The sequence below is a fragment of the Prinia subflava genome, chromosome Z, assembly GCF_021018805.1.
Source record: "Prinia subflava isolate CZ2003 ecotype Zambia chromosome Z, Cam_Psub_1.2, whole genome shotgun sequence".
NCBI classification, from domain to species: Eukaryota; Metazoa; Chordata; class Aves; order Passeriformes; family Cisticolidae; genus Prinia; species Prinia subflava.
The window spans coordinates 84,939,405-84,964,405 of NC_086283.1; the positions used below are offsets into that span (position 1 = coordinate 84,939,405).

A 25,001-nucleotide genomic window follows, 5' to 3' on the forward strand; every position below is an offset into this window, starting at 1 on the left:
ATGAACAAACACCATTGTATTCTGCAGGTGGAGCTGCAGAGGGAAGGGTAGCGTTAATTGGCAAGTCTGGTAATTCCACAGTCAGGCAGATGGTATTTCAGAAGATGTAAATTCTACTCAACACTCAGTTTCATTAGCAACTGCTAACAACTAAACACCAGAATTTATATTGCTTTCTGAGCAAATAAACATCTGACAACAAGTAACTGAAAATTAGTATTGAATAAGGACTAATCCCATCAACTGAACTGCATAGATTGGTAGATTGGTAGATTTAAGAGTAGTAACTCATCACTAAGTCGGGAGGAAGAGTGTGGCTGGTTAACTGTCTGAAGAATGAGTCACTTCCCTACTCAAACCACCTCTGAAAAAAATACACAGATCACTCACAGAATCACAAAATAGTTTGGGTTGGAAGAATGTAAAGGTCATCTAAGTTCCAACCTCACTGCAATGAACATGAACATCTTCAGGTAGATCAGGGTGCTCAGAGCCCCCTCCTGCCTGAAAGTTACAAGAGATGGACATCCACCACCTCTCTAGGCAACTTGTGCCTGTGCCTTACCACTCTCATTGTAAAATACTTCCTTATATTTTATTTCAATCCACCCTCTTTCAGTTTAAAACCATTATCCCATGTGGGCACTATCTTAGTTGTAAAGCCCCCTGAAGTACTGAAAGGCTGCAGTGAGATCTCCTTGGAGCCTCCTCCTCTGTAGGCTGAATAAACTCAGCACAGCCTTTTCTCACGGGGAGATGCTCCAGCCCCCTGATCATCTTTGTGTCGCTCCTCTCGACTTGCTCCAACAGATCCATGGCCTTCTTACGCTGGGGACTACAGAGCTGGATGCAACTCTGGTGGGTCTCACCAGAGCAGAGCAGAAGGGCAGAAACACCTCCCTCAACTTACAGAGACAATAAAATATTTAAATTTTTTTAAAAAACTTTCTCTTCTTCCTTTACCTTTTAAAAAAAAAATATTTTGTAGGGAAGATAAAAGCAATAAATATGCAAGCATTAGAAGATGAGATGGAGTCAATTCCTTTGCTGTGCCTGACTCCTCACAGCTGCAGTGGATCAGTCTCTTGCCTTTATTCTCACCAGGTGCCTGGATGAACTAGAAGGAATTATGTCCTAGTATGAGTTCTCACGGAAAAGAGGGATAGATGTAGGGATCCTACCTTTCATCCCACTTTATGCCTCACAGAAATACTCAGTGCCAAGTCAGTCCCAGGAGCACAGAGAGTCCTCACAAGTTTCCCTGACAACACCAGGTATGCAATATTTTTCTTGATTTCCCTTTTTAATGTGCCTTCAAGAGGATTCAAAATGATAACCAAAACAAGGTTGGATTGTCTTCTAAAGTATGAATATACTTTTAATAAAAGTAAAACTTTCACCTGGAAAAAAGAAGTAGGTCAGGTTTGTCTAAAAGACTACTTTCAAAAACACCTCAGAGTAATATGAATATCTAAAATACACCAAGGAAAATGTATTGCAGAAATTATTTATTCCATGCCAATTTAAGTATTTGACTATATATATATCTTGTAACACACATTTCAAAAATATTATCCAGTACAACAGTAATTCAGAGCACTACAGAGAAAAATGTTTAACTCAGTGAATTTCAAAACAAGGTATTTATGCAAACATACTTGTATCATAAGGCAAAAGAAGATAGTCTATCCATAAGCAGCACTCCTACAGCCTATCTTGATATATACTGGAGAATGAAGGTCTATTACTAAACTAATACTCACAAATTAATTCCCTTATCTTCCAGATACCTCTACAGAAACACAGTGTATTTCTATAGAAAAGAATTAATTTCTATGGTGACAGCTAAGGTATCACTCTGAAACTACTAGTTTACAGGAATATGTCAAATATAACAACGTTATTCTGAGGAAATAACTGAAGCTGCATACTAAAACACACACATGCACACAAAAGCATGCTGAGGACTACATTCTTATGCATTCTAAGAGAAACAACAAATAAACCTGATTGGGCTTACCATATGGCCCAAACAGAGGGTACCAAATATAATGCAATAAAATCAACAGCAGTTAATGTATTTAAAAGGGATCTAGTTCAACAAGCCTTTTTTTTTTTTTTTTTTCTGCTATGAATGCTGAATTTCTGTTAACATAATCACATAGTGTAGGAGTGTCTCAGCTTCAGATTAGACTACTTAATTAGAGGCACAGCTAGTATTAGGTGACTGCCATGAAGCAGTACATATTCCTGCAGAGCCCATTAGGGAAAAGGAATGTAAAAGTTTCAGAAAGTTTACAAGATTCACAACTAAGCTGCTCTGAAAAATGTAACTATTTTCTGAATTTCAAAGAAAAATTAAAAAGCTAGGATACAATATATCCCCTTAGTAGTGCTATTGTTAATAATTAAGATGCACCTATTTGTCTGTAATGAACCCGTCAGATTTCTTTAAGAAGTCTCATAAAAAGTTTTTCTTCATAAAGTATCTCTATTTGGTATTATGAATGCCCCTCAGATTTCAAGTAATTAAAGCAATAATGAAAACTGACACAAAATGTATTATTTTTCACATAATATTTACAGTATTTCAAGACAAATTTAATAAAATACAAATCACCATAATTATAGAAAATCATAGTAATAATTTTTAATACTTCCTATTCATGTTATATTTTAAAATAGCATGAATAAATATTGAAAAGACAGCAGCTTTCTACCATTCCTATTAATATTGTTAATGACTACTTTACAAGTGCTTGATTGCAAAACAAAGCCATATTTTATACCATGATTTTTCCAGTAGTGTAATTTATAGAAGTATAAAGTTTGTTTTTTTCTTGACACATTACTGTAGTTAAATAGGAAGCTCTGTCTTCGTTTGCCCAAAGCATCACTATGACACAGATTAGAAGTTACTTATCTTTTACCTTCCCTCATAAAAACACTTCCTTACTTCATGGCTGAGAGATGTAACAATCTTTAGCTGAGCAGAAGACTTATCTCCCAATCACAATATGTATCACAATATGTATTAAGAAAAAGAGAACCACAGAACTAGTAGGAGTAGTAAGCTTGATTACAGCTTGTTGCTATCCATACTTTTTAAGAACTCCAACACTGATTAGGTACTGTTTTGCACACATTCTTTTCATTCATTTAGATCTTTGACAGGAAGACATTCAAACATTTGTACTTGTGTGGGATTTTGGGGTGTTTTGGGGGGGGTTTTGGTGTTTACTGACAGAGAAAAAACTGCAGGAATGGCAAAATATATCCACAAACTGCTCAGTAATTCAGGAAGTGAAATAATGAAGAAATATGTAATTGACATTCTGTAGCAGCACAAAAATATGACTCTATATATATACTGACTGAAAAATACATTAACACTCAGTTCCCAAAAGCACAGTTTGCAAGGAAATTGTATTTAAAATCACCTACTTGGGAGCATCAGAAGTGATGCAGGAACACTGTTAGTCTATGCTAAAGTCACTGCTTAAACATATCAAAGCTAGTCTTTAACTTCGTTTAGCTGTAATGCTACTGGGACTGGAACTGTAGCAGGAAAGAAACCACAAGAGCTGCCACAATCTGACTGAGAAGCACCATGGAATCCCAGAATGGTTTGGCTTGGAAGGGATCTGTAAAGGCCACCTAGTCCGACTCTCCTGCAATCAGCCAGTGTATCTTGAACTAGATCTGGGTGCTCAGAGCCCTGTCCAGCCTGGGTTTGAGTGTTTCCAGGGACCAGGCGTCCACAGCTCTCTGAAATGGGCTAAATACTTAGGGACATAACCAGCAGCCAAGTTCTGCATTATTTGTAATAAAAGTAAAGAAACTTGTTTGCAACTAGCTCAAGTGAACACTAAATACTGTTCTTTTATACTTGTACATCATATTTCTTTATTGAAAGTATTCCAGATTCAGTCATAGGAACCTATAATGGGTTTTCAAAACATACTTCAAATTAATTAGCCAATAAATTGCATGTAATTAGAGTCTGGATAACTCCTGATCAGCAATGCACACTACAGATGAGACCTGACTTCACTTATCAACTCTTTGTTCAACTGAACGGCATCCAGGGAGGATGTGACACCAGATATTGCCAAGCACAATACAGAGAACTCTTTAGAGCTTTTCAGAGCTCAAAAAGCAGCCATTGGTTCTCCCTTGCTCCACTGCAACATCAAAAATGTCAATGGATTCCTACTTTATGAGCTCAGAATGTCTATGTTACAATCTGAAAACCCACTGCCATTAATTTATACAGCTAACTCTTCAAATTTCTGTATTCCCATGAAATCTGCACCAGGGACTAGTTACCTGTTATATATAAAATCTTGACCACGTTTCCCCTGAAAATTCTGCAGCCATTTCACTGAGAGGGAAAAGCCTAGGCCCCAAAAGGTTCAATCCCACTGCCCGAGACTAGGTAAGGTTATTTCACAGATTTTCAGAAAAAGACACTCCTTCTAATAGCTTTTCTACTGGCCTTGAATTAGATCCCTTTGCAATGATATCTCAAGAGTTAAACAAAGAGTTTGAATTTTATTTCTGCCAAAGATTTTTATGAATAAAGCGCTGAACAATTAAATGAGATACAAATTTTAAAACCAGAAATATAGAGTATAGACTAAGAACATTCAAGTGGATAGGTGCCCAAGAACATACACAACGCCTTTCATATAAGGATGAATTCAGGATAGCACTACTCAGTAGTTCAAAAATAAATTAAATAGGTGCTACCATAGAATTGCTAAAGAAATATCTGAATAAAGAGAGACTCATCTTCTCAACTTCCAGTCCCTGATAAGATTCCAGCCTAAGATTTGGAGCAAGCTTTTAGAAACACAAAATACTCAAACTAGAAAGTGGCCTGATATGAATGATCTGGAAATTGCATGAGCTTGAATGCCTGTGGGCATGGCTGACATTCACTGTATTCACCTAAGAACAAAACTGACAACTATTGTATGCCTGCCAATTTATTAATATAATTACTTCTATACAAATAATTATTTTTTTCCTTCATAGTAACAATTCAGTGTTTCAAAACACGCAGATCAATGTATTACAAATACCACTACTGTTAAAGCACATGTACTAAAATCACAAGAGGTAGAGTTAGATCCCCATTAACAATTACTTGAGAAAACACAGGCTATTTTTAAAAATTAGTAGAATATGTCGTTCATGAAAACTTACTTTTCAGAATAACTCATTCCTAGCTGCTTTAAGGGATAAGTTTTTTAAGCATGATAAAGAATGTATGATATAAACATGTTCTCTTTCATTTTTTAACATACCTTTGCAATAAGCACATAAGAAAGCTCCCAAGTGGTAAAAACTTCAGACAAATTGGGAAAAAGCAACATTTTAAATGATTCAAATTACCAAAGCTATCATGAATTTGACCACATCTTTTACCTTATGATTACATTTGAAAATTCATTCAACTAACTACAGTTTAAAAATATGCCTACAATAATGAAATTAATGTGAAGCTTTTTTACACTGTTAATTGGCATTTTTGAATGGCAAAGGATTATTCTTTTTGCAACAACTTACTGCAGATTACAGGCACAGTAAAAAACTGATAGATAATGCAACCAGTGTATTCAGGATATTAAAAGTGTTTACCATTACCTAGTCATGCTATATATTTCCCTTCTTTTAAAGAAATACTCTGCAGTTTGAAGCCGTGCCTGAGGTTCGTGCAAATTATCATGTTTCAGTATTTAACTCCATTTTCATAGTATGTTTCTTTTACAGTTACAAGAACACTAGTGTGCCAAGATTTTGAATCATTACATCTGTAAAGATCTTAAGCAGACATTGTATCTTCAATAATGTGTTCTTGCTATTGCACATATGCTCATATTACAGTAACACTCAGGTCCATATTCAATTTCAAATATTTACACATGCTAAAATTGTGTATCTGCATGTTGGAAAAGAAAAAAATACCGCCTTTCTTGACCAACACGCATTGCTCCAAAATTTATGCCAAAAAAACTTCATGGAATCATACAGTACGAGGATGGAAGGAACCTCAAGGATTATCTGTTGACACCAAGCTGTGTGGTGCAGTTGATACCGGAGGAAAGGGAAGCCATGCAGGACAGGCTTGAGAGGTGGGTCCATGCAAAGCAAGGGCGAGGTCTTACACCTGGGTCATATCTTAAGAAATTCTTTACTGTATGGGTGGTGAGCATAGGTTGCCACACAACCTGTGGATGCCCCATCCCTGGGAGTGTTCAAGGCCAGGCTGGATGGAGGGCTGACCAACCTGGTCTAGAAGGTGTCCCTGCCCATGGCAGAGGGACTTGAGATGAGATGATCTTTAAGGTTCCTTGCAACCCAAACGGCTCTGTGACTATGATTTTACGGTCCAACCTTTCTCAGCAAAAGCATAGTGTAGACAAGATGACCCAGCACCTTGTCCAGCAAATTTTTAAAAGCGTTCAATGTTGGGAACATCTACCACTTCTCTGGAGACTTTATTCCAATGGCTGATTGTTCTAATTGTACAAAAATTTCCAATTGAGTCCAACTGGAATCTCACTAGGAGTAACTTGTGCCTATGATGTCTTGTATTTTCCACGTGACTCCTTGTAAAAAAGCAAGTCACCATCTCCTTTGCAGCCCTCTAAATACTGGAACTTGTATTTTCTGATTTTATGAAGAAAGCCTGCCATTCAGGCTTTCTCCTTATATGGAGTCTGATTCAAATACCACTGAAGGCAAAAGAAGCCTTTTCGTTTTTTTTTTCTTCAGCAGATTTTGGACTAGGCATCAAGTCCAAACAGAAAAATTATAGAAAGTGTTTATTATAGTAATTGATATAACTGCACTTTGGATGCATCAATACGTTCTCACAGCATTGGTTAAAATACTAAATAAAAAATTCCAAAAATCTCTTCCCCAAACTTAGACTGTTACAGTTCAAGTTGAGCCATAGGTATATTTACGAGTTTACCATCTACTAACTTTAAATAGTTTTCTCCTTTTGGTAATGACACAAAAGCCCACACTGATGCACAACAGTATCTACAATAGCAGAAGCATATTCTTATCACAAGTGGTGAAGTTATCATACACGTGCATTTCCAAAAGAGTTGTTCCTTCATGTTTTGTTTTTTTTTTAAAGAGTCTTTGATGGTTCAGTGATATATCGCAAATACAGTATTTTCCAAGCAATGAGTAGGAGCTAGATTTCCACTGAATTTTCTTTAGCTTTGATGAGCTTAGACATCATCAAATATTTTGCTTCGAGACATTGACAGGTATCTTCCACCAGGCTGGTACCTGCAGAATCAATTTAAAAGTGAAAAAGTGTCACAGGAAATAGAAAAATAAACACTCATGTAATCATTTAACTCTCGCTGCAATCTTACCAGTGAATTACAGGCTTTGATGTTCTACTGAATTAGTTCATGAGAATTTGAAAGACAGTCATTAAATTAAACCTCATGTGACCAAGAGAAACACTTACATGAATACTGGGAGTGTTAAAGAACTGTTTCCTAAAACAATGGAAAGAAGCTGGATGTTTTGGTTGAAGAGGACGTTTTTTAAAAATCCCAAACACATCAACAACTAAACAAATAAACAAAAAACCAAGACACAATAAACTCAAACAAACAATGGCACCCATAAAGCAGCCTGGGTGCTTAACAGTACATCTCATGTTCTTAAAAGAAATACAGTATCAAAGATAATGAAAATAAATGCCTGCATGCTTAGTGGGAAAAGAGAAATTTCATAAATTGGTGGTCAAATATATTTTAGAAACACTTTAAAAGCACACATGAGGTCCAACACAAGCACAATGTAGGTCCTTGCTCTAGTATTTACTAAAATCTGAATGAACACAAAGCCAGAACCTGGTGTTCAAACTGGCCTTACTGTCCAAGAATGTTCCGTCTACTGTAGGAGCTCTAGTTTGGAAAACTAATGTTACATAAGTTACTTCTAAATTAATTACAATTCCATATGCAATTACTTTTAATTTATTACTTCCATGAAATCAAATAAAGGTTACTAAGTGAGGATCAACTACACTTTGAAGCTTTTGGTTTTCTTTTTAAAGAAGAAATTTACAATGTTCCACTTTGCAAAGTATGTATAGATGCCTGGAAACTTTTGACACTGTGCTTGAAATACTCCTGGTTTTAGTAGATCCCTTTCACCCTGCATAGAAGCCAACTGCTGACAGAAATTCTAGGTTAGTTCCTCTTTAAACTCTTGTGCTTAAAAATCAAAAATTTTTCAAATGTGGTGGCATACGACTAAACCAGTTGTCTGAATCAACCTGTGAAACTTGGCAGTGCCATTTAACAGCATTCTTTGCATGTTTCTGAGCCAGCATTTGTTTATTGAGCTTATAGACAGAAGTCCACTGAAACAGTGACTTTTTGTGACTCTTTTTGATTCGGTAAACTAATTTTAGCTGAAAAACAACAAATGATAAGTTTTTATATGTGAATTTTAAATTATTTGTCATATGTCTACACCATAACCACTCCAAAAAAGAAGTACCCATACAACGTATTGCTTGTTTCTTGAATATGAGCAGAGCTTAGCAGTTACATAAGGTGTTCTGTGACTGAGGAAATTTGGTGTTGCAGTCACAACTACAGAATCACAAAATTCTCTACCATCGACAGAGCTACACAGTGCAGCCTGGTACTCTGTTCAGGAAATTCAGATTTTAATTTACTTTAGTAGTTCAAAGATCTGATACTCAGCTGTATTCCTGCAGCAGATCCTGTAACATACAGTTTTCTTTCCTGCAGCCTTTTCATAACAGATTCTATACTGGGAAATCAAGGGAGCTTTCTCCAGTTGAGCTTTGTAGGAGATTAGACAATACCTTATATTGTACATCTATCTGTTGAGGCACATGCTTAGACCACGTAGCTTGGTGTGCAGCTGCAGGTCGTGCCCTGGATGGCAGGAAATGGGAGCCCCAGGCAAGCTGCCATGAACAACAAAGGGCACAGGGACCTTTGGCCCAGCCAGGACACTCCGAGACCGTGAAGGAGCCAAGGGCTCAGCTGGAAGAACCTGGATTACAATTCACATGGACTGTGAGGGAGTAAAAGCTCACAGATTCTTTTTTGGGTTTTGGGTTCCTCCCTGGAGGCACCAATTCAAGCTGTTATGCTGCCACTGCACCATTACTAAAGGAACCAGATATCTAGGACTCTGCTATGGGAAACCTGCAGTCGAGCTGAAAAGGGAAACTTTTCTGACTGTGAGAGTGGGGTGAGTAGGGAGTGAAAGGGGATCCCCTTAGGTCACTGGAGCCGCTTGTGGTGAAGGGGCTTCAGGTCCCAGCAGTGATAGTCTGGGATGACACAACTGTGACCCTCAAACTGCCCCCTGAATGGTCACACTGGGATGTTTCCCTAACATGCAGGTTATTCACCAGTTTTATATGCAGCATTTTTCAAATTATGCCATAGAAAACATTACATCCAACTCAAATCTTACTCTGATATTTCTAAAAATCCTGGAACACCTTCAAGTTTCAATAGGTTTTTAAATTATGTCCTTATCAAGGGGGAAAAGGAAGAAAGGAAAAAAAGATGAAATTATAAACTTTACAAAACTCTTATTATGGAACTATTTGATACAGCTGTCATAGGTCAGAAAACAGAAGACATTAGGAACTTTTAACTGGAAAAAAAAGAGTATTCCTCACCTTCCTGAGTCCGATTCAAGGGGGTCATCATTGACAGAGTCTGCATTAAAATCCAAAGGTTCTGCATCCTGGAGGAGTTCTATTCTATCTCTTTCAGTCCTACCATTTGAACGGGTATACTTTGATAGTGCTGAGTAAGGAAAAGCAATGAAAGACTTATTTGCTTTCTGAACAGTCTAGAGTGTATGGAGACATCAAATTTAAAAAACTGTAAGAATAACAAAATAATTCCATCCAAACCAGAAGTGCAATAATTTAGAGTAGATTTAGTATTAAACCAAATTTGCTCTAATTTGTAGTATTTTGATTTTATATCTCCACAGAAATGCAACTACAACTTTCACCCCACAAATAGGTTGAGCTCTACCTTGCAAAGAATGACAGAAAATGAGAAACTACAGGCAAGTATTACTTTTAAATAACCTGTTCATCCTCCCAGCTTCCTGCTTTAACTAAGCTGTTTGGAGTGGTTGTTTGCTTTTTTTTTTTAAAAAAAAATCAGTCTCATAGACTAATGAAATACAGTTGTTTTGCAGTTCACTCTGTGACCTTCCCTAGGTCAGTACTTATGGCTTGTTTTAGAGTTGGAATGCTACATAATCACATGATGAACATTAAAATGCAATTTCAGTTAGTCTATCACTAAACATCTAAAAGTTTGCAACTTTGTACAGAGGAGGGGAAAATCTACCACTATTTTCTTAAAAGCGTATTCAGAGCTTCCCTCCTCCTCCTCTTCTCCCTCCTTTTTCTTCCATTTCATTTTACTTGTTTGCTTATAAGAGCACAAAAAATACAGAAGAAACTATTCACATTCAAACAAACTTTTTTTGGAAGTTTAAAGCATCCAAAAAAATTACTTTGCTAATAGACATTTTGAAAAGAAAGTATATACATTTATGTGATGTTACATTTGTTGGTCATCTGATTGCTCCATTATTCCAGTCTGAGACAGTTCAATTGCAAGCAGAAGAGGTAAATTTTACAATTTACAACACCAACTTCAAGATGTATCATGAAGTTTCCTTGTTGACAACTGTTACTCTAATGGCAATCATTATACATCCCATAAGACCAAGAAATTGATCTGAAGAGTAGCCAGAATCAGATCTCTGATCCCAGCTAGCCAGAGATGGAAAGAAATACAGTACTCTTTTGAGTGCCTTAAATGGCAAAGTGGCACTGGGCCATGGAAGTGAACATAATCAGCACAGCATCTAAGACAGAAAGGAAGGTATTTGAAACTACTATCACAGCCAGTGTTGTGCAGACAAGGTTCTGAAACAAAACAATCTTCCCCTCCAACCCAGAAAGCTCACGTCTGTTGGCATTGGTCTCTGAGAAGCTGGATTCTTTCTGGTCTGTGTGGACAGTTCTGCTTCTGGTGGAATCATCTCTATTTCCATACCGTTCCTTCCATTCCTGGAAAGAAGACCACGAAGAAAAATTTAAGTTGAGAGGAAAAAGCAACACAACAACTGTTCAGTATCTTCATACAGGAAGAATTTTTGTTTCATTTTAAACCCAAAATGTGTTCCCTCACTAAACCCCTTATCATAACTATTATTAAGAAAAAGACTTTTAAAAAACAAGTTGCATCTCAAATCTGCTCTCAAAGTTCAGCCAACTGCTCTAAGTTATGGTGGGAACTGCTGCTTTTATTGACCATTACTTCCATCTAGTGGCAAAATGGAAAAATAACTAGATGCACACAGCACAGAAAAATTCACAGCTTAATATCATGTTTTAGTGTATATTAAATTTTTCATACATACCTGCTATCTTGCTTCCCAATAACTTTAAGTTTTAAAATTATGAGATGGAGGGAAAGGATCAAAAGAAAGGTCTATGCAGTACTGGCTGTCATCTGGGATTAAATTATACCTGTGCTTGGAAAACCAATAGGTTTTAGTCCCAGTACTATCTTCTTGCATGCATCCTTTCTCTCATCTATCTTTTATTGTGACCTTCTTGACTAGATTTTGTTATAAATTAGTGAAAAACTAAAACCTCACTAATCTTTGAATACAATATGCGCAGAAAACATTACTTGAATCAAACATTTTGTTTGTTATTCAGTGGAAAGTATTGATTCTGTCTTACATGTAATTCCCTCCTCTGGGAAAAAAAAAAAATAGAACCTGTGCCAATGACTTTCCAATGAGCACACAAAACAAGTTTGGGAGGAGTCCACACTTAAGTATGACAACCCTGCAACTGCAGTTATTTCAAGCAGAGCAGTATCAGTATAAGAGACTGGTAATAAGCTATTTCAGATTATTCTGTATCCTAGAAATCAGGACCCTTCTTAATGCTATTGACATACACCACAACACACTGAGTAAAAATAGTGTCCAAGCAGTGTAATTAAAATTGTCCTTTAAGCTTCTATAATTAAACCCCTGTCAAGACTATTCAGCAAGATTAAACTGATTCCATCAATTATTTGGGATTAATTTTTTTGTGAAACAGATCATTGTGAATTAAATATCCATGGTAAATCCTATCAGATATTACAGTATAATACTATAATTAGCTAAACAAATTGCATACCCTTCTTCTAGTTTCACCTTCTTCCTGCCTCTGTCGTTTTCTTTTCTCTAAAAATAAAAATAAAACTTTGTCTGAGCTCCATATAAGGAAAATCATCAGCAATTTTTTAATTAAACAATGCAAATCTGAAGTTAACTAACAAAGATTTTTATTGAAATACATGGCTCTTACAATTAAAGAAAACCAAAACAAAAAGCTGCTTGTCTATCATTATGGAGTTCCCCATCAAAATTAAACAAAAACAAAACAGAAAGTTTGTCTACCATTATGGACTTTCCCATCAAAATTATTTTGTCATGATGCTATCTTGGATCATGGCACAACATTTAAATTCCAGCTGGCAAAGCAAAAAAAACCAACCAACCAAAAAACCCCACCACCCTTAGAAATAACTGGAAAAGTATGATATTAAGAAAAAACTTCAGCATTTTTGAATCAAGATCTTCATGAAGTTCTGTGAGGCCCAACCTGTGACCCAAATACTTTGTGTTCTTATCTGTTACAAAGTTGGAAGAATAACATCACAGTATCAATGTCATCATAACCATTTATTTAAGGGAACGAAACTCTGATCTTTCTCCAAAAAAAAGAAACACTACTAGTCTAAGTAAACCTAGGTTTTGCTTTTCATCAACTATGGGAATAAACATCTCCCATAGTATAACACTGTATTCAGAAAGTTTAATTTCTAAACATTTACTCAAAAATTACAAGAGCTTTTAGAAACTTTTAAGAAATACTTTTAATAAAAAAATTAATGTAAATTAAAAGCTTTCCAAACCAACAGATAATTCCAGTTCTACATAAAAACCCCATGCTTTCTCTAATAAAACAATAGTTGACATAGCAAAAAAGACTGAAGGAAGTGACTGGATTTGTGCGGCTCAATCAACACACAGAAGAAAGATTAGCTTTTTGATGATAAAGACAATTTAAAAGTTAACCATCCTTTATGACAGATTATGCAAGCACCTGCTAAGATATTATTTGATCAGTAACACACTATAAAATATTTAGAAATACCTAAAATTCAGATACTGGATGAATAAAACTGGTACTTCATTTAAGATGTTAATGAGGTCCAACAGTGGACTTCACACAGTGACCACAGCACTGTGAGTTTATGGCAGTTTGTGCTGTAGCCTTCCCCAGTACAGCTTTCAAAATACTGACAGAGAGTATGCTTTTTTTTTCTGCAACATTTCAGACAAATGTAATACAAAACCAAATTATATGATGAGGAAAAGATTGAGGTATTTAATGCCTTCTTTGCCTCAGTCTTTAAGACTGAGACCAGTTGTTGCCTAGGTACCAGGTTCCTTGAGCTGAAAGGCGGGAATGGGGAACAGAATAAAGTCCCCAAAATTCAAAGGGATGTGATCAGTGACCTCCTACACTGCTTGGACAGACACAGGTCTGTGGGGCCAGATCAACCCAAAAGCACAGAGGGAGCTGGTGAAAATGCTCACCAAACCACTTTCCTTTAAAATTTTAATTGAGTCACAACAACCCCAAATCAATACTAAAGGCTTGGGGCAGAGCAGTTGGAAAGCAGTCTGTTGAAAGGACTTGGGAGTGCTAATTGACAGTGGCTGAACATAAACCAGGCTGTGCCCAGGTGGCCAAGAAAGCCAATGGCTTGTATCAGCAAAAGTGTGGCCAGCATGACCAGGGTAGTGACTGCCCCTCTATGCTGGGCACCAGCGAGGCCACATCTCAAATACTATGTCCAGTTCTGGGGCCCTCAGTTCAGGAAAAACATTGGGAGTGCTGGAGTCTAGAAAAGAGCAATGGAGCTGGGGAAGTGTCTGGAGCATGAGTCTGATGAGGAATAGCTGAAGAAGCTGGCGTGTTTAGCCTGAAGAAGAGGATGCTCAGGGGAGACTTTATCATTTGACATCTCCCTGAAAGGAGGGTATAGTGAGGTAGGGGTTAGTCTCCCCTTCCAAGTAACAAATAACAAAACAAGAGGAAACAGCCTGAAGTTGTGTTAGGGAGGTTTGGGTATTAGGAAAAAATTCTTCACTGAAAGGGTTGTCAGACACTGGAATAGGCTGCTCAGGGAAGTTTGGAGTCACCATCCCTGGAGATAATTAAAAGATGTGTAGGTGTGGCATTTGCGGGTATGGTTCAGTGATGAACTTGTCAGTCTTGGTTTTAGGGTTGGACTCTATCTTAGAGGTCTTTTCCAGCTTTAATGATTCTATGGTAGTACGATTTTACAGGGAGACTATGACAGAGGACCTAATTTACCTCTTCTGATTAGCTCTTTTCCTTCATCAATCAAATCAGAGGTCATTTCGCTATCACCCATAAACTGCTGGAATCCCAAAAGATTCAAACAACGAGTTCCTAAACTGGTAAAAGAAGAAGCAATTTCCTTTGTTAATTTACAATTAGTAGTTTAGATACATTACAGAACAAAATGTAAAACAAACTGTTCAGAACTGTATGAACAATCCAAGCAAAAAGGACAAACACAGAAGACAGGCTATTATACCAGCTGAGAAAACAGAAAATTCAGAACTCAGAACAATAACTGGTAACACAGAACAGTAGGGTGACCTAGGTGACCCAGAACAGTAATATATTCCTAAATACAATTGGAAGTGATGGAAGAACCCTATTCAAATAGAGAGATTAAAATGCATATAGTCAGAGTAGTGCAAATGACATTTGCTTTAAATGCTTTTAACATTAGATGCTTGCTTTAAATGTTCTCAGACATAAGAGAATTTATACCTACGTCATCAAGTCTTTTTTGCCAGAATACTACAAAAATTCTGCTTATTACAATTTCTGTGGTTTTGAAACAGTAATAACATAGGAAATCCATTTTCATCTCAGGGTTTCACTCAGGAGAGTCTATACTGCATACTTTTAAGCTGTAGGGATGCTGGCTGCCCTTTTGAACAGCCATTGGCAGCCGATAGCAAGCCTGGCCCACCTTTTAAAGCCAGTCCTGGAACTGTGTAGCATGAAACTACTTTAATCTTTTCAACTTCACATCAGAAAACTCAACTGCTCTTTTTGTACTGTTTTCCTTCCTCCAAACAGGAGTATCAATACATTTTTTTCCTTATACTACCTTAACTTTAAGACTGCTGGATTAAACACAGGAGACAGAGCTTTCCTCAACAGATTTTATTCAACCTTTGCTTTTGCATATCTTAATTGGCAGAGGTCATTAAAGCAACCCTCTCTCCTTCAATTTCTATTCTTCCTTTTCATTACATTATTCAAAGCTGATTCCTGATTATCCTGGATGATCATTGTGGACAAAAGGCCACACAAACCTCTCTTTTCTCTTTTCTTGTCATTGGCTTTCATATTTGTTGTTTATTTTGTTGAGTTTTTTTTTTTGCTTTTGTTTTTTAGCTCCACCACTTTTTTCACTTAACCTAAAGGTAAGCAGGGAAAACTGACAACTAGATACTTCTTGTCTTACTATCTATAGATGCACATACAATATTAATGGACATCCAAGGCATTTCACTACACTTGACTAAAAACACAGAGATTGCTTCTGACTGAATGGTAATGCAAAATTTAAGATATTAACATAAAGCTTTTTCAACAACATCAGACTAAAAGTATCTCATCCATTACAGTATTCAAAAGCAGATAAAGCAAGAATGTAACAGTGTTTTCCACAATTACTCTTCCAGCCTCCAACAAACTGTGGCTTAGGGAAACAAGACCAAATTACTTCAACCAGTACACATTACCAGAAGTCTGGTAACACATGAAAAACTTGATATGAGTCCTGTTAGAAAGGTCAACACCTAAAATTGCTGCTAGTGCTTAATTTATTAGAAAACCTTTTGAAAAGAGCTGTCTCATGGTAATTTTAATCTCAAAAGTAGAATCTAAATGACCCCAGGCTCCAAAGTTTGAACAGACCATCCTTTAAAATCTAGGAATGAAGTTTAAGTTAACTCAGTTATGACTTAATACAATCTATATTTTTTAAATGTACACATTTCACCTATATAAATTGCAATCTATGGATTTAGTTTTTTGCATTTCTATTAGAATGACACAACTCAGCTTCTGGAAAAGGAGTACTGTAACCCTTCCTGAATTAGAAGAAACTAATTTTATTGTTATAAAGAAGCATGGAAGATCTATCTTGCAAATCACTCACCTGAAGTATGTAGCAATACAGAGAATGACAACAAGCATTGGGTAGTATATATAGAATCCATCTGCAATGAAGGACAGCACTCTCATGGATCCCATTATCTAGGGAAAAAAATCCATGAGAACAAGCTCTGACCAGCTATATTCTACATAAACCCATGAAGATTGTGCCTTCTTATATAAATACACAATCCTCTACAGTAACTGAAACAAAGGCAATGTTATCATAGATCTGCTTGAGAATAAGCAGGTGTAAAGGTCTCCAGCACTCTGAGGTATCTAAAATGATTTCCTAGTCTCACCAACTTCAGAAAAAGGGCAAATTTGGTGGATTTTTTTCATCTGCTGTGAAAAGAGTCTCTACATAACACAAAAATCTAGTTACTAACAATAAAGACATGAGATGTAACTTGTCATAGAAACCAGTTCTTCAATAAAACCAAACTCACTGGTTTTAAGTGGGAAGTCAGAAAAATTGCTCCCCATCTATAGGGATGCCCTACATGCCCTATATCTATAGGATGCTACATGCCAGCGAAAGCTGAAACAGGAATTGATATTGATATTAACTTAGGATTAATTTATAATCAATAACTATTGATCGATATTAACTAACAGGAATTGATACAGGAAAGAAGAACACCCTGAATTCTAAAGTATTCTACTTTACTTCCTTAAGATAAGGAGGCAAAAAGAAAAAGCTATTCATGACTTCTAGAAATCATTACCAAATTCCTTGCCTATAATCAAGTCTTTTTACCCTGTTGAAAAGATTGATAAGATTTGAATATCTGAATCTTACTATAAGATGTATTTAAAAATACTCTGCCTGCTCTCCAAACCTCATTGAAAGCTCAAACTCACATTTTCTTACTTACAGATGTATAAGCAGTTGGCTGAGTGTTTTTATGAGAGATTGTTGCATCCATATGGGTCAAGCCCAGAAAGTTCAAGCACAATGGCGGAGTAAGACGGCAAAATAACCTGCACAAATGCAAGAGGCAACAGCACTTAAAAGAGTTTCTTACATTACCTACAAAATCGTAACTGGATCTAACATAGAATAATGATGAATTAGGAATTATACCCACAGTAAATTACAAATCAAAGAATGTAAATGGAAGTTTCATGGACATTTTCAATTCAGTATTTGATAGAACACCTGCAAAACATATAACAAATACTCACATGCCACTGAAAAGGAGACTGTATGCATCTGTCTGATGATGTGAAGCTAAGTAATAATAGTTAAATACACGGATCCTGAAGACAGTAGAGTAAACACAGATACTTAGGAAAAAGATGGTAAGAAAACAGGCCATCTGGGGAAAAAAAAGTGTTGTTAAGTTCTTTAAATGTAGAATTCTATTAAAGGTGTTAATGTGTTCAGCAGATTGCTTGTCACATGCAGAGATCGTCTCCAGCCTTAATTTTTCACTTTGAGATGTGAGAACACCACCTGCCCTGAGAAGAGTTTTGGGAGTTTTTCAGAACAACTTAAACTGGAAATGATCATCATAACACTCTAAACATAAGCTAACTCAGTTGGTGATAGAAACATTCTACTACTTCTTGTTAATGTAAATAAAAATGCTGTAATTGCCTCAATAATTACTATGACTGAGCTGGCATTTCTTCCAACAAAACAAGGCATAAACCTGAGTGTTTTCAAATTAACCTTTTGTAAGTATACTAGAATACTTCAGCTCGCTATCTTTACTGATAAATTTGTGCACACATTTGCTAGCCACACCTGTGACTGGATTCCTGGTCATCTGCAAATTCCTCTTTAGGAAACTGAGGTCACACACATGGCTGATTAGACAGAAAGTGTAATTAACACCTATGCTCCAAGCTAGTGTTTCAGAAATTACTCTACACAGGATATTCAGATGAGCTGGGTCATGCCTTCACCTGGTATTTGAGAGTTTTAACAAGTGGCAAAAGGCTGACTTCCTCCACAGAAACAATGTTGGGTACTATATATTTAGAGACTGGCTGAAAGTTGACAGATTATTTAGAGATTTATTTTTAAATCTATTTTATCTAGTGCTGTTATCATAACCATTGATCTGAAAATACTTTTTTCAAGTGATTACTCTCCAACTTACCTCTATATATATATAATTATATGTCTTCTCTGCCAGCTGTATGAAAACCGCAAATAGTGACAGAACTGGTTTTGTGCTGAAAAATGTGCACTCTGACCACACAACAATTACAGAGAATGTGGCCAGCACAACTGCAAGCACTCTGTAAAACCATGGTCGGAGAAGGCACTCCCAGTACCACTCTGGAAAAAACAAACACACACATATCTGGAACAGGTTAATGACAATTACACAACCAGAAACAGAACTCTCTCACAAACGGCTTCAAAGTTTGCTGTTGTTTTATTGCTACTGAATTTGTAAATAAAATTGAGGCTTATGGCCAAGAGCCTAAATTAGTGTCTGATAACTAATTCAATTCATTAATGCATTAAAATTGCAGACTTGCTTCCTTCTGCTGCAGCTGAACTTTTAAATAAAACAACTGGTTCTTGTTACAGAATGGTAACAGCTATACCTTAACATACCCGAAATCTGCATGATAGCACTTACCAACCGTTGGTGTGTAGAAATACTGAATAATTTTATTTTCTGGTTCCTGGGAATGAAAGGTATGAACAAACTGTCGAGTTGCACTGGTTTCATTTTTTGCCACATCTTCCAGGTAAAATGCTTGCTCTAAAAGAATTTGCCACTGGACCTGTGTACGACGATGTCTCTGCACTGAATAGATTACCTACAATAAATTGCAAGAAATCAGGATTATAAGGTACTTGTTTCAAAAAATGGCAGAAAATCCTTGCAAAATCCCTTGAAAATGTAAGAACTGCAAAGACTGTATCTTCAAAAATGCAGTTAATTCTCTAAATACACAAATCATGGAAGCACTACATACATGATTACTGAGTTTTCCAGCTCTTTCATCACAAATCATCAGTAGCAGTTAAATCCTACTTTTCCCAACCTAGCACGTTATGTTTGCATCTCACTAAATATCAAGCTTTTACTGTAATTTCTTTTTCAGAATGCACTATCAACCATTACAAGGCTTATTCAGAGACAGCTATAACACTACCAAGATATAACACATGAAGAACACTTTGTATACATCCAGAATTTTAATCACTTGGGATACTAAATGTCCATGCTTTCTTTCACCAAGAAAAGTGTCTATTAAGTAGCTCAAACCCACTATACTCAACAATCCAGATGAAGTGCATTCAGAATCTTTGACCAGCATTTACTCTCACTACCTTAGCATAAGTGAGGCATTCTACCATCTATTAATATACCTGCTTGTGAAGTTTGGCCAAACTTTTTTCACTGGGATAACTGTTCTGTCTTTCATCAAAATCTTCATAATCATCCATGTTCCTACCCATTCTTTCCTGGTACTCAGTAGGGCACTGGAAGAAAAAGGAAAAACTAACTTGGAGGCAAAAAAATAGCAAGCAGCCTTTGCTAATTATTTATATATGTTTGGGGCATTTCAAGCAACTGAAAAGCTCACTCTAAGCATACATTTTTCTCTTTCTACAACACTATGTCAAAATACATATGATAATCATGTACGCTATAAGAAAATATTTCACAAAGAATTTCAACTCAGAGTCTCAACAGAAACTCAGAAGATGTCAAATAGAGATTTTATATTAAGAGCAAAAGAAAGTAATGTACAAGTATGCTGTATGTGCAGGAAGCATCTCCTCTCAACTGAATAATTATGGTTGAAGACAAGCAATTGGTTACCTTTTTCAGTATTGTATCAACACATTTCCTCAAGGGGTGGTTATATTTGATACTCTCACTTACTTTACGGACTTCCTGTTGAGAGAAAAAACAACAAAGTAGCTTAACTATGCTAAATTAAAAACATCAATTAAATAAATTTTTCATAAACTATAAACCTTTACTGATGAATTAGAGTTGCAGGTCTCCCAGTTGGAAACAACAGACATAAAAGCTTAAACCTAAACACAACAGCTTTACTAAGTATCTCATAAAAGGTAAGCGAAGTAGTTGTAAAGAACACTTATGTATTTTTTTAAAAAAAGAACAGCAGTGTGCAACACAACTACACAAAGTTGCAAACTATACACTACACATGTGGAGAATTGGTTTCTATGCACGAAGGCTGAAATGGAAAAGACAAAAGTTTAGGTTAAAGAGTACGTCCTGCTGACTGACCACCTCTTTAGGAAGCCTTGTTGCAGTGTGTTACCGTCCTTGTGGTAAGGAACTGCTTCCTAACGTCTGGACCTCTCTGGAAGCAGCTCTGAACCACTCCCATGCATCCTGTCACTGGCTACCAGGGAAAAGAGATCAGCATCTCCCTCTCTAGGCATCTGAACAATGCTCTTAGTAATTTGTTTCTACTATTGGTCAGCTCTGAAGTGGTCAGACAACTGATGGCATCAGATGACTGCTGTTGATCCCTTCCAGGGGAAATATTCTGCTTTAAGTGCTATCCTAGTAAGAAAGGTTGTCATTGCTCATTTTCTAGTAAGTTTTGGAGTTATGTCCCACTTAGACTTTTTAGCTGGTTTAGCAGTTTTTTTCAGAATGCATTACAGATGAATAAAGATTCTATTACTAATTTGTACTGACACATAACACAGATTTCCACCCTACCCTACAACAGTTCACACATATTATTCCAAGCCATGGTATCCCAGCAGAAGAACCAGGAATAGCTATTTCAAAGGGCTAGATTTCCATTCTGCTCTTGATTTACATTAGAACCTATTGCTCACTGACATTTAACAATAAAGTCTCAAAAGAAACTTTGAAAAACCCTATTATCTATATATTCTCTTCTCAAAAAGCAAGTACGCATGGCCCCACAATTTGGAAACTCTTCTCAAGATTCCAGAAATATGCCTGTGAGCAGAGCATAAAAAAGTACACAATTTGAACCCTACTGAAGCATCTGTACACTCACTGTTCAAGCTCACCCTGAAATGTTATTTGTTAGTGACCAGTACTACTCCAAAAGGGTCAATAAAAGAATAGACTCAACAAATAATGGTTATCAGGTTGCTATGACTTAAGTCACAGCAGGGACTATTTCTGTTTTGACTTTTGCACAGGACTGAGTGTTTTGAAGTGGTGCACTACGATGATTTTTCTTAGTTTACTGATATTTCATAATAAGTTCATGCTTATGCTACAAGTGCCCAACACTAATGAATTCAGACACCACTAACAGCAGCCTTCACTTTTTTTCACAAGGAACGCCAGTTACTTACCTCCATAATATCCTCTAAATTCTCCTCTGCATCTGCTTTTTCAGTCATCAGTTTGGCAGCTTTGAAGTAAGTCTTCATGAGTAGATAACCCCTCTTGGCCCCATTCCAGTGAGAACGAGGGATTTCCACCAAACCGTAACCCAAAAGCAACACAAGAAGGAACAGACCCCATGTGTTTGCAGCAGCTATTCCAATAGTCTGAAGCTGGTTCCTAAGGAGACAAAACAGTATTAAAATCCCAAACAAACAACATACTCCTATTCCGTCTAGAAGAAACCACCCTTGAAGTATCAATATATAGGAATATGGCTTTAAAGTTCACAGGAATAGACTCGGTATCACCTAAATTTTTGCCTGGAGCTAGGTGTGCTGCTTGGCCATATTTAAAGCTGCCACAATTTTCCTGTATCTCTCATGTTCTGCCCACCATGGAGGAAAGATAAGAATTTGTTTGTTCTCAAACAAACTGTTCTCCTAAAGGAGTGTGTTCCATTAGGACACAACATGAACTTACCAAACTTACAGAAAGTGAGGTCAAAATAGCATAATGGCAGTCACTGTAAGGAACAGCCTTAGAACCCAGGATTTGTATTCAGAGTATCATGTTCAGAAATTTGTACAGATTTGTATTCTATCTAGTATGGAGGACTATAACAAATTTATAGATGTCAATTATTTTGACTTCCCTTTTCACCTTTAAAGTCTACAGCATTCAGATGCACTGCACAGGAAATATTGATTTTTTGGAATATCTGTTCTATAAAAACTGAAAAGTTTCTGCATTAACTTTGCAAATGTGTTTATATGGAGAAAAAAAGCACCATTGTAAATATAAGAGGATTCCTCTGCTGTATATACCAAAATCAGAAAACCAAAAACCAAATTTCTATAAATACTTTAAAAAGCCCCTTTCATATAAAAGTTAACATAACTTTTTAACTGCCCAGCAAAATATTATAACTAAAACTAGTATTTTCAGAAAGACATTTCATCCACAGAAGAAATTATCCATGACAATTCTGTAAGAACTCATGGAAGTGTTTACAACATTATTCTCACCATTGCAAATTGAAGTTTGGGTTTACAGCCACATATATTAGAAATGCTCCAAAAATCAGCAAGTAAGTGCCATAATAGATGGCATTTTCAATCAAAGCAGTTTTAATCTTTCCAGTGATAGAGAACCCTCCTGATCTAGCATATGACTGCATGAAAGGTAGCAGAATCCTAGGAGAAAAGGAAACAAAACAAAACCACATCAGCCAATCAAAAAAAATAAAACAAAAATCCCATCAACCCCAACCAAAAGAATCTCCCAACCCAAACACCCAAACCACCAATCTCCCCCTCCAAAAAGTAGTTTAGTGATGTCAAGTTACTGAGGCAGGAGTGTTAAAGTTTAAGACTCCCAAGCTTCTAAGAAATTAGCTACTTAGATGTTTTTATTCTAGATGTACCTGTCTGATGGCAAACCTTAAACAAGCTGCAGACAAAAACAATACAGTTAGCTTTGCTATGAAAAAATCTGTGATAAATAAGAATGAACTACCAACTCTGACATCCTTGAGTAACTACAAAAATAATTATTTGATGACAGGTTGATCAGAAACCACACAAAGTACAGACAACCCAAAACCTCAAAGACATATCTTTTTTCTGTAGCTATATCTACAGCTTTATACAATATTTTCAATAAAACAAATTCATTTACAATATTACTCAATAATCACTCAAATTATTCATGGAATTATTTTGGTATTTGGTTGTCTAAACCCCCTTTTTTTTCAATCTATCCATAAACACCTATACGTGCAAATTGCTTTGTTTCAGCTAGAAAGGTGAACCAAGGATAAGTGGCTGCCACCTGAAATTTGCCTCCACAGAAGCAAGAGAAAAAAGAATATGCTGAAAATAATACAGTAATTATTACCGAAATTTCACTACTAGGAAATAATATACAATTTGAAAGCTCTTTGCCATAGTGATACACATTTTAAAAGAATGGTATGACTGTTAAGATGGTCCATTTAAAAACTGTATTATATTCTTTTGCCTTACTTACCATGTTAAAAACTGAGATGTCCAGTATACAACACGCCAGAAAATTGGCATGATTCCATCAGGAATATAACTCCAGGGTTTGAAACATTTTTGCTTGCTGTAACAATGTAAAGAAGATATTGTTAGTTGTAGAGCTATGAGTATAAAAAGCATCTTCTAGAAATTCCTTTCTAGAAAGGTCTTTCAAAAGAACATACAAGTAGTACAATATTACTCGAGTCCATAGTCAACAATCAACCATCTCCCAAGTAAATAAACTGAATGATCACTTAGAATTATTTATCATTTTCCTAACCATAAATGTCTCTGGACAGGACATCTTTCTTAAGACAAAAAAAACCCAGAAGCTGAAAGACTGAAGAGAACTATTCAATAACTCATTTTAAGGTTACAGTTTCTGGTTTTCAGTAGTAATTTCATGCACAGAAAGAACACTTGTTTAGATAGAGAAGTATTAAATTTTAGTTAGTGCAGCAGGTTTTAAAAAAATACCTAGGTATATCATCATCTAGAGCACTTAGTCATACAAAGAATGTATTAGTTGCTTCTTCTGCCACCCAGCTGGAAAAAGTCAATCTTACATAAATTTTGATTTAGTAAGCCAATACTCTTCTGACAGGCAGTGTTCATTTCAGAAGAGTAGGAAAGTCATATGAATCCTTTAAGAAAAAAAAGAAAAAAAAAATCAAAGGACAAGGTGTCCATCTACACTAAGGCAGTTTGGTTTTTTTCCACACACCTGTCTGGGTAATGAAGCAAGGGTGAGTCAAGGGGCAATAAAGTCAATTTAGATAGGATTACCTAATGAGAAATAATTGGTGTTTTCCAGGGTCAAACTAGTTAAGCTAGTTAAGCCTGAATTGTAAGTTTTTATGTGCACAACCTAAATATTTTCAAAAGTATCAAATTAAGATAAAATGGCAGGTAGTATGATTAAAGGTTTCAGCACCTCTCCTATGAAGACAGGCTGAGTGAGCAGGGGTTGTCCAACCTGGAGAAGGTGCCAGGATATATTACAGTCCCTTCCAGTACCTAATGGGCACAGTGACAGGACAAGGGGCAGTGGTTTCCAACTGACAGAGGGCAGGTTTGAATTAGAGATTAGGAAGTAAATCTTCACCTGTGAGGGTGGTGAGGCACTGGCACAGGTTGCCCAGAGAAGCTGTGGATGCCTCATTCCTGACAGTGTTCCAGGAAAGGCTGAAAGGGGCTGTGAGCAACCTAGCATAG

At 36.4% G+C, this 25,001-nt stretch overlaps 1 protein-coding gene across 2 annotated transcripts in view; it reads right to left on the reverse strand.

The window, feature by feature from the left end:
• Positions 1-1,491: 1,491 nt before the first annotated feature.
• Positions 1,492-25,001, reverse strand: part of LMBRD2 (LMBR1 domain containing 2) — a 31,941-nt gene continuing 8,431 nt past the window's right edge. For both annotated transcript variants that reach the window (XM_063423479.1, XM_063423480.1), the window contains exons 4-18: positions 23,773-23,868; positions 22,770-22,937; positions 21,711-21,921; positions 20,212-20,286; positions 19,755-19,868; positions 19,015-19,198; positions 18,523-18,704; positions 17,600-17,733; positions 17,290-17,395; positions 16,416-16,513; positions 14,522-14,625; positions 12,269-12,315; positions 11,035-11,137; positions 9,716-9,845; positions 1,492-7,314 (exon numbers count right to left, since the gene is read on the reverse strand). In XM_063423479.1, coding sequence (XP_063279549.1) covers positions 7,254-7,314; positions 9,716-9,845; positions 11,035-11,137; positions 12,269-12,315; positions 14,522-14,625; positions 16,416-16,513; positions 17,290-17,395; positions 17,600-17,733; positions 18,523-18,704; positions 19,015-19,198; positions 19,755-19,868; positions 20,212-20,286; positions 21,711-21,921; positions 22,770-22,937; positions 23,773-23,868 — 1,813 coding nt within the window. In that variant the 3' untranslated portion in view covers positions 1,492-7,253. The remainder of the gene's footprint in view (positions 7,315-9,715; positions 9,846-11,034; positions 11,138-12,268; positions 12,316-14,521; positions 14,626-16,415; positions 16,514-17,289; positions 17,396-17,599; positions 17,734-18,522; positions 18,705-19,014; positions 19,199-19,754; positions 19,869-20,211; positions 20,287-21,710; positions 21,922-22,769; positions 22,938-23,772; positions 23,869-25,001) is intronic.